Genomic DNA, 17791 nt, shown 5'->3' with positions numbered 1-17791 from the left:
GTAACGTATTCTTTGTCTAACCCGTCCACAGAGCTCAGAGGAAATGCCTAAGCGATGCTGAGCGCCCAGGCTGACGAAAGGTTCTTCGTGTGTGAGTACCACGAAGAGAGAAGGATGAAGACGTTCTTGCAGGCTCCTGCGTACTGGATGTAGTAGACAAGTGCTATGAAGAAGCATGTGGGATGGGGAGTGACATGGTATATTTCCAGTCTTATATATCACTGTCGACAGTGTCGAAGCAAGTTGCTTGAGAAGCTTCTGTGCCGAGTACGCCAGAGCCCGAAGACAGTATTCAGCTGCGAGGCAGCCGAGCAGTGTGTGGTGTCTCTGACGTTGTTATAGATAGATGAAGGTCAGGATGGATGTGACTTTCTGATTGAGTAGAAGATGAGGAGTATAGTATATAAAAGTGAATGTTTTATGTGTGTGTATATAGGAAGACAGAGGCCTGTATGATGATGCTTTGGGGAGAATCAGGAAGGAGGAGAAGAGGAGAGAGAAGATGCCTTTTATCCCCATTTGTGAGGTAGTGAAAGCGAGGATGAAGTGTGAAGTGTCAACGTGAAGTACGTGTTGCTTTTGTGAAGTTCGTGTTGATCAGGCAGCGGGATTCACGTCTTGATGATACCGAATTCATCGCAATCGCTGACTCGTCACTATCATAGCGCCGTGGCGACCAGAGAAAGTCTTTCACTTTCGTATCAATCCCGTATGAACCCAATCTATCAATCCAAACTCAGTTCGAGACTCTCCAGACCAGTGAAGTGCCGTTGCATGAACAGAATCACAAATTAAACCAGTACATTCAACATACACAAAGAAGTAAACCACTACCACCATCATCATCACCATCACTAACCCTAAGACACACGAAAAAACACTCCGGGTATATCCATCCATCCATTCATCAATCACTACCACCACCACCCCCTACCAACGTCCATTAACCAGCCCCAAACCAAACCATGAATGATACCAATTACCTCCTCACCCCAGCCGCACCCCCACTCGCACTAGCCCCAACACCCCCATGATGCGCATCATGCACCACACAAAGCAAAAACTTCCTATCCGGCACGACAACAATCTCATGCCTCTTCGTCCTCAACCTCAACAACTTGACCTCATCATCGCCCTCCTCCTTCTCCCCAGCACCAGCACCAGCACCAAAGCCACTTCCTCCATCCCCAGAAACCCCACCATCCACCTGTCTAACAACCCCATCCCCATCCCCATCATCCTCCGCCCCCGACAACGCAAGACTAAGTTCCGACGCACTAGCCACAAACGCAAAGATATGCGCCGCTAGAGCCTCGCCCTGCGACGGCTGATACAGTTGCGTTGCCCCTCCTTCTTTAGACTGTTGTTGTTGTTGCTGCTGTGGCTGTTTCGTCGTCGGGGGTTGAGCAGCATCCGTCTCGGTGAGCGCGGGCTCAGTTCCAGCTTCAGTTTCAGTCTGCGGTTCGGTCTGGGTCTCGGTCTCGGTTCCGTCCACAGGTGCGGAGATGGTCTCGGTGCGCGGTGATTGCTGTGCCGCAGCTGCACTCGAGGGAGAAGGAGATGGCGGTTTCGCATACAGCCCGGTACTCTGGATTATGGAGCCGTCTTTGCGGGAGAGGATGAAGGTGGATTGGACGCCGGGGCGGGAGGTGAGGTGCGAGAGGAGGGCGGTTACATGTTGGGGGATTTGGGTCTATTCATTGATGAGTCAGATTGTTGTTGTTGTTGTTCCGGGTCTTGTTGGTCGGTTGGGGGAGGGGGAGGGGAGGGGAAAGAGCGTACTGTTGACGTTGTTGTTGGTGGTGGTGGTAGGAGTGTCATTATGTTGCTTCTGTGGTGGCTTTCTGCTGAGTCTGTGGTGGGTGTTTTGTGTATTGGAATTAATTATTATCGCATGCTTTTGTGTGGGAGTGTATATCTGGTGTAGAGGCTGATTGGTGAGTATATCGGTTTGGCTGGAAGTTGGGAGTTGCGCTGGTGGTGGTGGTGATCAACAATTCTCCGGAGTCGCTAGTGCGTGGCCTTAGGTGCTGGTCCGTGGTCTTTGCGCGGCGTCGTTGACTGGAGCACCACTTATTGTGAAACTACTTACTCCGTAGACCCCTTTTGTAGGTCTGCCTGTTTTTTTATGAAATATCCATTCAGTGCATTATATTTATAATCTCTGATTGCACGAGCAAGGGCTCTCTTCTAGTACGATGTTGCGAATGACGTAGGAAATAGTAGTATATTCAAGGTAAATCAACTAAAAACAAAGTGGTATCGTGCAACAAAACAACATAGGAAATATCTGCAGGTAACAGGGAATGACATCGGAGACAAATTCCGTCCACCAGGGACGCGCATAAATCCTCATCCTAAGATCGGACATTTCAAAGAGCGTGGTAAAAACATCAACAATCGCCATTACACCATTTGACATCAACTTCAGGACATCTGAAAGCTCGAAGGGTTCGACCTTTCGGACATCCAATCCATATCAAAATCTTCAATCATATCCTCCAATTCTCTCACATTCTCACTGTCTTCGGTATCATAGCTGCCCCGTCTGCTAGAGACCGGGCTCGCTATCCAGCTGGTTGGACGGTAGGGTGGCTGCCGTCTGCGACTACGCCGACGGTCGTCCACCATCGACTCATCCAAGCTGGAGCTGTTCGTAGACGAAAAAGACCGTCCGGTTGCCGGCGTGTTCGCCGAAGTAGATAGAGAGGTAGCAGATCCCCCAAGCAGGCTTTCTACACTGCCCACGTCCAACGCGGCCATAAGCGCGGCCTGGAGGATCTTGTTCTGTCGTTCAAGGTGCGCGATGCGCCCTTCAAGAGCCCTGATCGTGTCGTGGTGGGAGCTTCGTGAGTCCCGAGAATAATAGGAGCTCTGAGTATGATGCGACTGTGGCGACGCCCGTCCAGAGGCACGGGTTCGGTGGCTTCCCGGCGACAGGCAGTAGTCGGAAGACCTCCTTGTCGCGCGCATCTTGTGTGAGCGGTGCTCATTCATGGTTAGGGGTGCTGGTCTCATCCGCCGGCGTCGACTAGAAGTTGGACGGGCTTGATCCTGGCGCGCGCTTGCGCTGGTGCACTCGTCGTCGGATGATGGGATGGGAACGTCGGAGCGGCCCACGGGGTCTTGTTCTTTTCTCGCTCGCTCAAGCGAAGAGGTCACGCTTCGAGTGCTACTACTTCGACGAACAGGGGCATCCCTGGAAGTAGGGAGCATCTGCGACTCGCAATCTCTCGCCAATACTGCACTACCCGTAAGAGGTGTGCTGCAGTAACGCCTGCCAATAGATTGGCTAATCTGGTGTCTAGATGGCTTCGAGGGCGGAGGAGAGAGTGGCGGAGGGGATGGAGGATCCGAGGCGACTTTGCGCTGATAGCGCACGTTGCGATTTGCCGACTTTTCAGACTCAGGCCTAGGAGCATATGCCTCCCCACGTTCCTGAGCCATTGATTCTTCGGGTTCCTTTGCAATCCGCGGAGGCTGGTAATCCTCTTCCTCCTCACGAGGTGTCTCCGACTCCTTAAGATAGAGACGGCTCGCCGACATGTCTCTCATCTTCAATGCATGAACTCGTTCGGCCCGACTCAGCCCCGCCCGTACTAAGGGAAGAGAGTTGGACATAGCCGGTGTGGCCTTGGCCGGTTCATCATGCGCAGTAGAGGCCTGGTTTCTCTCATCCAGCACCAGTCTCGCAAGAGGCGCAGACCTGCTAGAGGCGCTACGACTGTGAGCACCACTCGCTGCAGTTGATTCTGGAAGAGAAGGCAGGGGTCTCATGGGTGCTGGCAAGGGGAACGCATCGATTGTGCACATTGGCAAGGACGAAGGTCGGCGAGATCCTTTCTTCTGTGAATTCTTTTCATTCGCCAGGGGTTCCTTGTCCGATTTCCCAACATCAGTGGAAGTAGATGGCTCAGATACCTCCTGAGTACCGCAGCCTTCTTTGACTGTGGTGCTATCGGTCGGGTGAGAACTTTCTTTATTCGAGTCCATGCTACTTTGCTCCGGATCGGGGTTTGCCGGGAGAGGTCTGTTGAGAGCAAGCGAGCGAGCATTGGAGATGCGCCAGGCTCCTTTACTCGAGTTGCGCGGGGGCATCGTGTCTGGGAAAAGCTTCAAAGAAGGAGTGGTTTGGCTTGTCGATGTTGAAGAGCTACCAGACGAGCTCGTAGCAGGCTTGTTGGCTACCTCCGAGTCGATCACGAGACCTGGCGACATTGCGCCTTCATCAGTCTTGAGACCAGACTGTATGACATTAGACTTGCATATTCCAGACGCGCAAGGAATTGACCTACCTGGTCATTGTCTGATGCCTTTCCGTCTTTTGGCACATTATCCTCGGACCGTGTGTCGGATCCTTGCTCTTCACTGCTGTCGACTTGGATGCTGGGGTTCGCCGCGTCGCTGGATCCGAGTGACTGTTTCTCCTTGGATCCGGAGGTGGTGTCGGCGACGGTAATAGCAACCGCAGGGTCCTGGTTCTCACGCTGTGCATCCGCTTTGACATCCTTCGCCGGTACGGGTGGCTGGTACGGCGGGGGATTCGCGTCATCGAAGCGCGGGGGAATGGTTACCGCAGCCTCCACCAAAGATGTCAGCTCCCGTAGATCCAGCGCAGACAAATGATTTGTGCTAACCTCCGGTCTGTCCTTCTTTTCGAGTGGATCCGTGAGCCACGGTTGTCCAATGCTTTCTACATCCCGTCTAGAGTTTGCCATGAAACTGAGGTTGGAAATAGAACGGGAGGAAGACCGGCTTGAGTCCAGGCTTTTCTTGTGGGTCGACCGCTTGGAGGGTACGCCAGCAGGAACAGGAACATTCGTCGGCAAGAAGCCTCCTTCCTGAAGGGCAAGCAGTTGGCGCGCTGACTCTTCGGCCTTGGACCTGGGGTCAGTACTCTTCTTCGGGCGTTGAGCGAGTTGTCGAAGCCGTCTCTGGCCGGCCTTGAGCATCTCCCGGGCTCCAGTGGATCCGGTGATGGGGCCTTGCGATTCGATAAACTTGGCGAAATCGGTTGCGTTCTCATCTCGCAGATCGAGATGTTCGGAGGACTGGAGGGTATCCCGGGACTGCCGAGGTTCGTGTGCCAGGGACGACATGGTGTAGGCGCTTCTGGAGGTGTTCAGGGAACTCGGCCGACCAGTTGGGACAATTGGACTCGGGGCAATTAAGCTGTCATGGGAACCGTTGCTCTGCTGCATGGGACTTGCAGCTGCTCTTCAGCCGCTGGGTATTTATGCAGGTGAACCTCCCGCCACTAGTCTAAACTGAATGTTAATGGCAACCACGGACAGTCAAGAGGTGACCCTGTCCGAGCGGTTAAAAGTGAATCCCGCGGAGGTTAATGGCCGCTTTGAGGCAGACAGTCGGATATGATCAGATGGATGATGAGGACATGCAGGTAATGCGGCCAGTCCCCTAGCTCAAGAGGCGGGATATAGATAGATGAAAGAGTAAAAGCGGGAATAGCAGTAGCAATGATGCAATTGATGAGAGAGGCATGCATGTATGTACAGAAGAGCAGAGTAGTCAAGGTTTGGAATTGCCAACGCCGGAGCGAGCAGCAAGGTATCCGGCAGGAAAAGAAAAAGGCAGGTCGAGGGGAGAGAGGGAACCAGGATTTTATGAAGGGTTCACACGGGAATCTCGAGGAGCTGTCAGACCCTTGCTGTTGGAGTCGGGGGGGTGTGTGCACAGCACCCTGGTAAGGTCTGACGGGCTAACGATGTCCCCTCCGTATGCGGAGTTGATGCATCGTCAAATGACGAGCCTTCCTCGTTCCCGATAGCTTGAACGATAGAGTTGGATCTAGATAGTGTAACCGGGGCCCAAGACAAGGGTGGCAGGCATTCAAGGGCCCTACAAGAACAGGTGAAAGGGGAGAGGAGGGGGGCAAAGCAAGGTTGGTGGAGTCATTATTGGTTGAAACACCAAGGGAGAGGGGGGTGAAATGGAAGGGAAAGGGAAGGGAAAGGCAGAGCAGAGAAGCACTGAGCGGCCAGGATAATACTGTGAAGCACAAAAAAAGAAGAATAAAAAAAGAAAAAGGAAAGGGAAAAAAAAGAATAAAATAAAATAAAATAAAAAGAATAATGATAATAAAGAAAAACGGAAAGGAATTAAAAATAATAAAAATAAAAGTAAGAATATTTTCGTTTTAAAAAGGAAAATATGACGAGCAGGATCCAAAAAGAACCCAGAAAAAGAAAGAAACGTTAGAGAAGAGCAACGATCGAGTCCGTGCCAGGCGCTCTCGATCGGGGGAAGGAGGCCGATGATGGCGTCGAATGACAAGAAGAAAGAAGGCCAGCGAGCGACTATTTGCTCGGCTGAGCAGCTCCTCCTCCTGTCAAGTCGATGATAGTCAGTTCAGTCAGTCAAGCGTCTGTCCGCCGCGCGCATTGCAGGGCGCGCGCATCGCGGATTTTCGTCATCCATGCTCCTGGGATCGTCCAGGCTGCACTTCGTTAGCCCGAGTCACTAGCCTCGAGAGGAGCTGCTTTAGTTGCGTTTAGCTACTTTAGCTCGGTAGTTCAGTTGGATAGACACTATCTCTGTAGATACTTGAATAGCCAGCCAGTTAGTTTGGGGATTTTCTGTTGGTCCAGCTGCATGGAACCGGGGCAGCATTGAGTCAGGACAAGCTGATCCCTGTCAGACCAACAAATTGAATGGTTCATTTTCTTCTTGGGATTTACTTTAGTAGTACGTATGTGGAGTCACTGGGATTTGCTGTCGGACTGGGCGTGAAGAGGAGAGAGCGAGAAAGCAACAGAGAGAGAGCCAGTTCAGCGGGCTGTCGGATCGGCATTCAGCTTCCAGTCTCGTGTGACGTTGAAACTTGTCGCCGACTCCTATCTTCAGCGGTTGCCAACCAGTTTATTCCTGCGAACCGTTACAAGTAAGGGATATGTGATGGGGATTGGCGGAGGGGGGAAGAGGATGAGGAGGAGGAAGAGGAGGAGGATGAGGGGAGGGGGAAAGAGAGAGGGCCCTAGCTCACTCACACTCACTCTTTCACACACTCTCAATCTCACACCCTCTCTCACACCCTCTCTCTCTCTTTCACTTCTCCACCTCCTCCTTGGGGGGCGGCAAAGAGGGGAGGGGGGTGGAGAGAGAAGGAGTAGCAGGAGAAGGAGGTCCTTGTCCCGAAAGGCAGTTAACGGTTGGCGAGAACAATCCCGAGGAAGCAAAGAGGGATGGGAATGTGAGGTATCATCTGTGGATCATCGGCAACCGTAAGGCATGGACCAAATTTAGGGAGTCAAATGGAAGAAGAAATGTGACAGATGCACAGACAAGATTAGCCAAAGAAGTGGGGATTGGCAAGTCAAAAAAAATAAAAAACAAAAAAAAAAAAAAGTTGATGCCGAACAAACCAAACAACACACGCTACGAGAGTGGTTTAGTTCTCTTCACTAGTTCAACTTTTAGCCACATTCAAACTACACTAAGTCGTCGACTGTAGATTAGTTAGTAGTAGTGATTCCACACCTAAACGATCAATCAATCAATCCATCTATCTATCTGTTCTGTTCTCTCTATCTACTTTCCTAGTAAGTATGTGTCCATCCCGTTTCTAAACTAAAAGCTTCTTCGGGATCTATATACTAGTATAGTACCCCGTAGTTAATTAGAAAGGGTTACACATCACATCGGGAACATGGCTTGGAATGGGTAAGTATTCTGGATCCTCCCAATTTCCCATCCTTCTCCCCCTCAAACTAATGATAGAAATAAAAAAAATAAACGAAAATATTCATCAGTCTCCACCAACGCTCTTGCGATCATCACTTCCTCCATCAATCGATCAACTTCACATTTCCTCAGATTATACGAACAAGTTCGCGTAGGACAACATGAACGCCCTTGCCGGTCAATCCCAGCAATTTGGGTCGATCATTACGAGGGAAATGCCCACCCCCCGGAGAGATTCCTGAGATTGCTTATTAGTACCGTCGGGCAGTGAGGCACCACTGATCAATAAATCGAAAGTAACGGTGTAAATCACCACCACAAAACTGAACCTTCTCGACTTCTCCCCTTCCTGTCCAGAAATAACAGTGGTAGGTAGGTAGGTAACTATACCTAGCGAGATAACTACTCTAGACTAGCTAGCTAGCTAGCTGGCTGGCTGGCTAAGCTAAGCTCGGGGAATCAATCAATGGAAAAGCAATCGATCAATTGATCAATCAATGTCTCCGGGCTTCACTACTACCACTACTCCTACTACCTACTACTTAGTACTATCCACGCAAGTAACCAAAGTAACTAACCAATTAAGACAGGGAATGGAAGTTTAAAAGTAGTTATTTCTTTCTTGACCAAGTTCCCGATGAATGAAATAGTGTTCACGACTATCGACGGCATAGACGAGCTGCCAAACAAAGAATTTGAGAGCTGCCGGAGCCGGAATAAGCACCACCAAGTTCTGTATGTATGTATGTATGTACTTAGGTTTTCTTTCCATCCGGTGACCCTGGCAGTTTTCACTACACCCCTCCCCCCCCCCCCCTTTATAATCTCCTCTGTTTCTTTCTTTCTCTTCCTATCCTTTCCAGCCAAATAAAGTGGGCCGCGCAGCGAATGGTTCGTGTTCGGGGACGGCATGTTTGCTTTCTGTGCTCCACATCATCCCATCGTTTTCCCCCTATGCCCCGACTAGCAGTACATGTAGATGCAGACGCAGACAGGACTAGTGTGTTGTGGGGGAGAAGAGAAAAAAGAAGAACATGAAGATTTGGAGAAAGCAAGAACTTCAGGAAAAGCAAAACCGGCAGATGGGAAAGAAAGAAAGAAAGAAGAAAGACCGGACGCGGGAGAACAAACTGCATGAGGACCAAAGTGGCAAAGGGAACTGGAAAGAGAAGATCCAAACTAGTGGCTCTCCCTTGCAGCAGATAGTTCATGCAAACGCTCGTCCTCCAGGAACCACTGGTCCTTCATTCGTGACCCTCACGATGACCTGCTGAACGACACCGTCCGTGTGTTGTCCGAAGAGAAAATTCTCCGATCGCACAGCCGCAAGGTGGGACACCTGCATGCTGCTTGCTGCCTTTCCCATGTTGCATCCACGTCCACTCTGGACACTAGTACTCTCACATCATGTCCTACTTGGTCTACTGAGACTAGTCGTAGGGGTAGTAGTGGTAGTAGTGGCGAATGGCGGGAGATGGCTACACAGTAAGCTACAGTTCTTAGAAAGCTGCATGTCGGTTCATCTCGCCAGACGAGAGCCGATCTTGATGATGGCCCACCTGCTAGACAACTCACACGACCCCGGTCCTTCTCATCCCGTCCAAGCTCGGCTCTGACAGACGAGTTGAAGGATTTGATCTACGGACAGACAGCTGAATATGCGACTGGTCCCCAGGTGCGTGCCGCGTCCCCGGGGATCCCTTCGGACCCGTCGTAAATTCCTACATGATAGGGAAAAGATTCAGAATCGCAATCGCAACCAAAGACTCCATCGGTCCAGTCGGCTTACGAATGATCCGTCGTCATCGCCCTAGGGTGCCTTGATGCTGGTCCGAGAGAGAGAACAAAAACACCCCCTGAAGACAGGGCATCGGATCAGATTCCAATCCATCTTCCACAATCTTCTACCCACAGCCATGCAAGATGGCATTCTCGAAGCTGACAGAGTACGGAGTAGAAGCAGACAGATGATGGTCGGGTTTTCTCCGATCAGCCTGATCGTCGTCGAGGGCACCTGCAACTGTTGCCTGTCAGCTCACATTGATACGTGCTCCTACCCTTGACAAGCAAATAGTCCATGCCCATCACTGGGCATAGGCCTCCCATCTGTCAAAGACCAACGTCAACATCGACCTCATCTATCCTGAAAGGGGTAAGAAGCAGAAATGAAAATGCCAAAGCCGGGGGCCATTCACGTCTAAGGGTATGTTTGGACAAGCACACTCTGTCAGCCTTTTCCCGCCATCGCTTGTCCTCTGCAGAAGGAAAATAACACAAAGTAGAACACAAAGTCAACAAAGCCCCCATGTCAAACAAAAACGCCACTGAAACTCTGGCCTTCTTCGAGATATTCCAGAATTCCATATGCTCACGAGCCTTCAAACCTTATCCCTAAGTAGGAAAGAAAAAACATGGAATGGTGTACATGATTGAAGCGTGACATCCAAGCAAGACGGCCCGAATGCATATACAGAATCAAACAAAATGGGGTAAAGACACTGAAAAGCCGCCATGCTCGCTCATATGCATGCAAGTAAAGGACCAACATGTCATACTGTCGGTCATTAGACCATGGAGTGTGTGATAGGTCTCCCAAAAGAAAAAAGTAAAGAAGAGAAGAGAAGAGAAAAGAAAACATAGCGAGGATGGATATGCCAAACTGCCATGAGGCATCGCATTATCTATCTCCGCTTTGGCCTAATGAATGGATCGGCTTCCTTCTTTTTCCGCATCGGGGGAGGTCGGGCGCCATTCCCGGGTCTTGGTGGTCCAGAACGTGGGGGTGCCTACAGGCAAAATCAAATTAGTAAACAGTGTGTCATATGCTCATATGGAGACCAAACATACGTTGGCGGGGCCCGCTCCTGGTTGAGGACCGTTGATAGTAGCTTTGCCTTTGTCAAGAGGACCATACGCTGGGCCATCCCGAGATGGTCTTACCAATCCCTACAGAAGTGATTAGTTGTTATCGCAAGCAAGTGTACAGGTTACTCTTACCTCTGTATTGGATGGAATGTTAGCATCAATCTTGCCACGTCGCGGACCCTTGGGAGCCTCGGGTGGAGGAGCGTTTGCTTTATCAGTCCGCGGCCGCGAGGCCTTCGAAGCATTTGTCGGTGGCGAGTCGTTACGTTTCCTCTTCACTGGGCCACTGCCATCATCACTCGGCGTAGCTTGGACAACAGGCACCTTGGGATCATGACCTCCGAGTTGCCTTTGTCGTTGGCGCTCCGTTCTTTGCTTCTGGTTCTGTACGTGATAGGACTCCTCCCGCGCAATTTTGGATCTCTCATGTTTCGGTAGAGTCTTAGTGGATCGGCACTCGCGTGAGACATGTCCAAACTGTCCGCATTCCACACATCGCGGAGCAGTACAATGGAAGCGTGTGTGCCCAGTTTCCCCACATCTGTGGCAGGTACCCCTGGTTGCCTCTTTTGCGTCAATATTGTCGCAGTTATGTGTCATGTGAGCGAAACTTCCACAATATCCGCACGTGCGGGTCTCATCCAGGCCATTTCCGCCTCCAGATGGGCCATCGGGAGGCACCGGAGGAGTTTCTTGTTCGGAAACAGACACTGATGGGGAGTTACGCGCAGATGCTGACGAAGGTCGTGAGACAGGTGCAGCCGATGCAGCCCTCGACTGCACCACTGAAGCCTCAGTCTGTGCATCCAGCATGTCGACGTTCTGATACCCAGTGAACTGTGGCCGCTGGAGGATCTTGAGTACATCACCATCCGTATATACATTCCTTCGGCGTGCGTCTTTAATTAAACCATTCCAAAACTCGCCTTGGACAAGCGCCTGAGAATTTCCCAGAACCCAAAGAGATGACTTGGCACGTGTGAGACCGACGTTCATACGACGGATGTCGGCCAAGAAACCTATGCCTTTATTGGAGGCTCGCACACAAGAAAAGATGATAACTTCGCTTTCTCTACCCTGGAAAGCATCCGTTGTGTTGAAGTCGATTTTGTTGAAGATCTCGTTGCCATATCTGGCAGCGAACTGTGTCTTGAGTTCTCTCAGTTGGCCCTTATATGGCGTAATGATACCGATCTTCCGATCGAAATTGAAGGCACGGAAATCTGTCACCAAGCGTTCATACAGCTGCATAGCCACCCTAAGTTCTGCTATGTTGATCAACGAGTGTCCCTTTGCAGCACTCTGATGAAGACCTTGCACGTCGAAAAATCGGTAAGGGCTGAGAAGTTCACTTTGATGCCAAGGCCGGACGCGAAGTTGAGCCATGTTAGGACCATCTTGTAGTCGGCCATCGTAGAACGCAGAACTAGGGAAAGCACTGATTTCTGGATGCATACGGTATTGGATATCCAGCAAGTGCACATCCCTCGGGTGGTTGGCTTGCATTCTGACGAACAGACTTTGCTCGTATTGGAACTTGGAAGCGACCTTTGACAAGACAGTTGGCGGTAATTGCTTGGGATCACCGACGAGAATACATTTAGAACAACCGTACTTCAACGGGATCAACGCACTCAATTCAATCGACTGTGCCGCTTCATCAATAACAACGGTTTCGAACTCGATGCTGAGGTTTTGGAACATTTCGTGGCCACTTCCGCTCAGCGTCGCACATATAACATGAGCGCCATCGATGATCTCCTGCTGAATACGTCGCCTAGTTAGTTCAGCGTCTCGGGCTGCCGAGTGGTTCTTGTCTCTGGCGCTATCAATCTCCTGACTCAGTTGTGTCTTCTTCTTCTTTAGCAGGTCAAATTCTCGCTCCAACTCCGCAGGAACGGGCAACCCTTGTGCTCGGCACTGATCCATCCGAGCCCGAGTCTCCTTGAAAGCGGTATCTGCAGCTTTGTGCTCCATGTAAATTTTCTGTAGATCGCGCTCCCCTGGATCTTTGCGTGCTGTCTGGTTTAACCTAGCGTTGACCAACTCATCTAGGGTGACGTCAAGTACATTGGTGTTGATAGCATCGCTTCTTCCTAAGCGGATAACAGAGAGCTTCTCCTGACGACCATGTATAGTCTTCACTCCCTCCTTGAATCTCATGACCAACTCGTCAACAGCGGCATTACTGGGAGCGCAAACCAAGAGCTTCTTCGATGTAGTCGTCCTTCCACCAGCAGGCTTGGCATTTCCCATGGGCCGTGAAATAGCAACACCTTGGTTACCCAGGACATTACTCAATAAGGCACCTACGAGTGCCACAATTGTCTTGGTCTTTCCAGATCCTGGAGGTCCCTGGATCAGAGTGAAAGCATCATTATCAAGCGCAGACTTGATTGCTTTGGCTTGTGCAGAATTGACTGTATAATTCTCTGCAATGGGCTTCAGACTGGCATCCGAGTAATTCAGGATCGGTGAAGGCTTCGCTCTTACAATCTCTTCACAGAGGTCATAATACTGCAAAGCCATGAGTGCACCATATTCACGTTCCAGTGGGGTTAGTGACGTAATCTTTGCGCCCCAGATTATGGCTCCCGGACCAAGAGAATTGATGAAAGGATTACCGGGGTTGACTCTATAGGAAATCTCGACCATTCCCTTCTTTCTGTTGATGCCAGAGACCCTGGCTAAGCAATGAGGAGCCGATGAATCGCCGGTCGGTGAGCTTGCTTTCGACAGCAGGACAATGTCGGCTTCACCAAGCCCAAAGTCCTTGGCCTCCATAGCTGGTATAGCCGTACTGACTTCGACGAACGAGTCCACAGACAACCGCGTGGCAACTTTCACTTCAAAAGGCTTAAATGTACCCTCTTCCTTCGAGGACTGGAATCCTTGCCATGCCTCCAGGATAAGGAGCGGCTCGAATGTTCTTTGATATTCGACAGGGTCTCTGAAAGCGTTAGAAACTAGGCTGTAATCTGTACGTCCGGAGTTTGGCGGAAGATCGCCATTCGCGAAGAAGTCCCAGGCAAGTATTGTGCGGTGCAAAGAGGAGAGATCGGGTGCGAGTCGTGCACGCATATCTTTTGCAGACCGCACTTGCTTGATCTTCTTGACTGGCCCTTGTTGCTTCAATGACATCCGCTTGCTCTCCTCGTATGCCTTAACCGCATCAGGCTTCCTGGTTTTGGCCCCGAAAAGCTCTTTATCGATCTCATCTTCGCTTTCTGATTCCGATTCCGATCCAGATGAGACCATCATACTCTCAGCAGGGGTGTGGTCCTTGCCCTTGACTCCAATTCCAGCAAGCCCAGAGCCCTGTTCAGCGGTCTGCTCAGCCACACCTAGCGCGGGAAGGCCCTTCTTTAGGCGCGCTAGCTCAGCCATATCACGCTTCTTCTTGGCTTCTCGTTCTCTTTCCCGCTTCTCACGGAAAGCTTGGACAGTCACGGCCGGTCTTAAGGGCGCTGGGGATGGTTTGGGGATTGCTGGAAGGGCCTTGGCAGCTCTTTCTGCCTTTTTCTTGGCTTCTGTAGCTACCCTTTCCTTATTGAGCTCGACAGACCTCGACAGCTGAAGCAAGACATCATCTGGGACGTTATCGTCATAGTCATCAGCGGACCTAGACGGGCTTGGGGTGGCTGAAAGCTCGGCTGGTTTAGCGAAAGCCGTAATCGTGCTCTGCTTCTTGAGGCTGGCGGTGGAAGCAGTAACAACAGGCTTCTTGTAGTAGGCTTCAAGAGCTCGTACAAGTTCCGCCTTTTCGCGCAGTGTCAATATAGTCTTAATAGAACCATTAACTGCCACGCCCTCGATGAAGCTCAATGCATCCTGTTTCACGGTGGTTACGCTTAGTTCACCTAAGCGTCGCAGAATCTTAGACACAAGCCCAACCAAGGTTGTCGCTAAGTATTCATCTTTCAGCCGAAGCCATTTGACCATTGCGCTCATCGTTGTGGTTGCAGACTTGAGGAAGTTCTCACGGGCAGAGTTCTCTTGATTTGGATCTGCGTCAACGACAGCGCTCAAGAAGACACCATACTGCCCGAAAAGGAGATCTGCAAATTGGATGGTATCTCGGCAAAACTCTAACATCACAGCCTTGTCGTTTCCTCTCAAGTGCCATGTCTCTGTCTCGTCGAAGATTGTTGTCAAAGCTTGCCAGAGATACTCCCAGAGTTTCTGCAGTGACAATACTTCCCTGCGGTCAGCGAGTTTCCGTGTTCTCAGCATGCCAGTTTGACTATCGCAGAGGATATCAACAATGTCCGTCCCTGTGTGTAACATCCTCGGGGCAGAGGCAAAGGTCTTCATGTTCGAGATGCGTCGGAAAGACCAACTCAGCCCATACATGGTCGTGATGAAGAAGGATTGCAGAAGATGGGAGATTGCATCCCGCCGAGCAGACTGACCGCTAACATTCTTGATGAGATCAACAGCAGCCTGGTAAGTGTTCAAATCTGCCGCGAAAAGAGCAGAAATCAGAGCACTACTAGTATCTTGACTCTTGAAAAGTTCATCAAGATGCTCGGGCCTAAAATCTGCAAGGCGCTCTATAATTTGGCAGGAGAGATGAGTGAGATGCCCGTAAATAACATTGAAATGTGTCTTCTCCGGGCTAGATTCTCCTTTCGTGGGAAACTTCTCGAGACCGACCAGCGGCAAAATTCCAAGCAATGCCGACGTTGACAGGGCCAGATTGTCTTCATGCAAATGTTTGACGACTGCATCCCATATAGTAGCCGAATATGTACTCACACCATGCTGTAGTGTATTGTGTCGGAGGATGACTTCGTAATCACTCTTGAGCGATTGGCACTCGAGAGCAAGCGTGTTGCGAATGACATCCATACAGAGAGAGGCTATTTCTCGCTGACGACCCTGCTCAACCGCAAACTGAGGAGGCTTCAGAATGGTTTCAATATTGGCGCTTACGACGCCCAGGGTCTCTGACAACACAATACGCTCCACAGATCCCCTTGACGACTCGTGGTCAGTGAAACTGCGAAGTGTATGGAGCAATATCGCTAGTCCGGTATGAAAACAATGGTAACGGGCGAGATTCGGGAATCGCACATCTTGCAATCGGTCAAGAAGCTGGTAGACAAGGGATCTGCAGGCCGAAGGTTGATGAGCACCTTTCAGTGACGACATGAATGGACTAATCCATGACAACATGTCCTTCATTGCAGATTTCTCGTACGGCTCACCCTCAGTAGCTTGCATCAAGAAAGCATCCAACTGAGGGTTATAGAAGACTAGCTCAATCAAGGCCTGAGGCGATATTGTTTGCATTGCATCCCAGAAGTCACCCGGTGCCTTTTCCAGGAATATCTGTATGGTGTTCAGGAGGAAGCGTAGCCCGGGAGATTGGATACCGAGGTGGTCCACAGAGAGGCGGCAGGGATCAATTTCCAGCGCCCGTAAATGATGGGTAATCTGGTCCTTGTCCAATCTTCTTACGACAAGCTGCATACCACGCCACAGCCGTTGGATTACAGCTAATTGCGTCGGCTGCTGGGAAGCCGTCCTTAGCGCATCAAGAAGCCCTTCTTTGACTGCCCAGTCGAATTCCATTGTCGTCGGGGGACGAGCGTAACGCATCCAAGAATGGATGGCCCAGAAGCTGCGGTTTTGGTTGGGGTCAAAAAGAAATCGAGTGACGGCGGGGATGTAGTCAGACACTTTCAGACTGCGTTTCGTCTGTATTAATTTGAACGGTACATCAAAGTACTCCTGCAGAAGGCTGTCATTACGGAGCATAGCGTCACAACTCAAAGTCTCAAATATTGAGAGTAGAGAAGCTCGATCCAGCACATGGAGCCCGATCTCTTGGGGCGGGACTTCTTTGAGCTTTGCTGTCGCCGTTGTGAGATTTCTTGTTATACGCTTGATGTCCCATTCGTCAAGCAACCGAGAAAACTTGTCAATATCGTCATCATCATAACTTTCCTTGAGATGTTCCATGAGCCATATCTTTCCTGTATAGTATTGCTTGATGCAGAGATCGCACTTCTCAAGTGAGTCGTCCAATTTTCTCCATATCCACGTCTGTACTTCCTCCACCCCCTCTTGATTATACGCCAATATCCTCATGCATGACAAGAACTTCTCTTTGCGGCTGTTGGCCTCCGACACCAAATCCGCAACAGACTTCCCAGTTTCATCCACTTGGTTCACATCATCGTACCGCGCATGGTCGTCATCGTGTTTTCGGGGGCAAAGAATATGAATACTATCGGGGAGCGATTGTAGCTCTCTGTTGAATAAGAGTTATTACGCGTCAGTAGAAAGCAATACTAATATGAGGTCTATACCCACCCAATAATATCCATGAATTCCATGGCTGTCTCTTCAGTATTTCAGCTATGTCAGGGAAACAGCGCATTCCTCTAGAAACAGGCCGAGATCGAGCTTTCTCTAGCGACAACGCAAAGAAAGAAGCATCCCAGGGTAGCCTACTACAGAACCATGGCTACCCGTTGCAACTGAGCACCTGAGGGGAAATTAGAGAGTCGGAATGTGCTCAGCACAAACCGGCGATCAAGTGTGTATAGACTGGAGGTGATGGCAATGACCGGAATGAGAGGTCAAATCTGGTCCACACCGTGAGTCAACAATTGCACCCCCCGAGTCAGCTAGGGGAAAAGAAGAAGTGAGGAAAGGGAATAAGATTCGCAAAGAGAGAAAGTCGATTTGGAGAAGTGAAATGAAGGACGGAGTAAACCGGCGCGGTCCTTGCAGTCGTCGTGATTGGAGGATGTCAAAGGCGGTGAAGCCGGGTGGTCAGCCACTTTACGCGCCTTGACGCGCCTCGAGGCAAGATTCGCGGGCCTTCCGCTTCTTTACCCAATTGGGAAAGTACAGACCAGTTCCAGGAGTGGTGGTGAATCTACACCGATTCACCAAATTCAAGGTGGATACAAAGGAGTCTTACGGAAGTGATACCCGCATCAGCAGTACTCATTGAGTTCTTCGGTAGAATACATAAGTCCCATAACCTCCACCCCGCATATGATTCGTTTCCACGTGCCGGCCCCGAAGTACTAGTACCAATCCAAGAAACATATGCGGAGATGCTTGAAATCAATTGAACAGAAGGAATAAAGAAGAAAGGTTCCTTGAGTGAATGCGCATTTGGTAGAAAAGCTTTGTACAGGAATTAGAAGGAAAGGGTTTGTGTGAAGACTTTCAGGCCGTTTGTCATAGCATAGGGCCTTCAGTG

General features: G+C 50.4%; 2 protein-coding genes across 2 annotated transcripts; both read right to left on the bottom strand.

The window, feature by feature from the left end:
* Positions 1–979: 979 nt before the first annotated feature.
* Positions 980–5099, bottom strand: BO85DRAFT_486840 (uncharacterized protein; the record flags this gene model as incomplete). The annotated part of the gene is made up of 3 exons (XM_025663409.1): positions 980–1693; positions 2515–4245; positions 4296–5099. 3 exons carry the CDS (start codon positions 5097–5099, stop codon positions 980–982), a joined length of 3249 nt encoding a protein of 1082 aa, XP_025517156.1.
* Positions 5100–10659: 5560 nt separating this feature from the next.
* BO85DRAFT_369604 (putative tRNA-splicing endonuclease) lies at positions 10660–16910 on the bottom strand (the record flags this gene model as incomplete). The annotated part of the gene is made up of 2 exons (XM_025655930.1): positions 10660–16825; positions 16888–16910. The coding sequence occupies 2 exons, from the start codon at positions 16908–16910 to the stop codon at positions 10660–10662; spliced, it is 6189 nt and encodes a 2062-aa protein (XP_025517155.1).
* Between the last annotated feature and the right edge of the window lie 881 nt (positions 16911–17791).

Source organism: Aspergillus piperis (assembly GCF_003184755.1).
Source record: "Aspergillus piperis CBS 112811 unplaced genomic scaffold BO85scaffold_6, whole genome shotgun sequence".
Lineage (NCBI taxonomy): Eukaryota > Fungi > Ascomycota > Eurotiomycetes > Eurotiales > Aspergillaceae > Aspergillus > Aspergillus piperis.
This window is presented reverse-complemented; position numbering and strand designations above follow the sequence as displayed.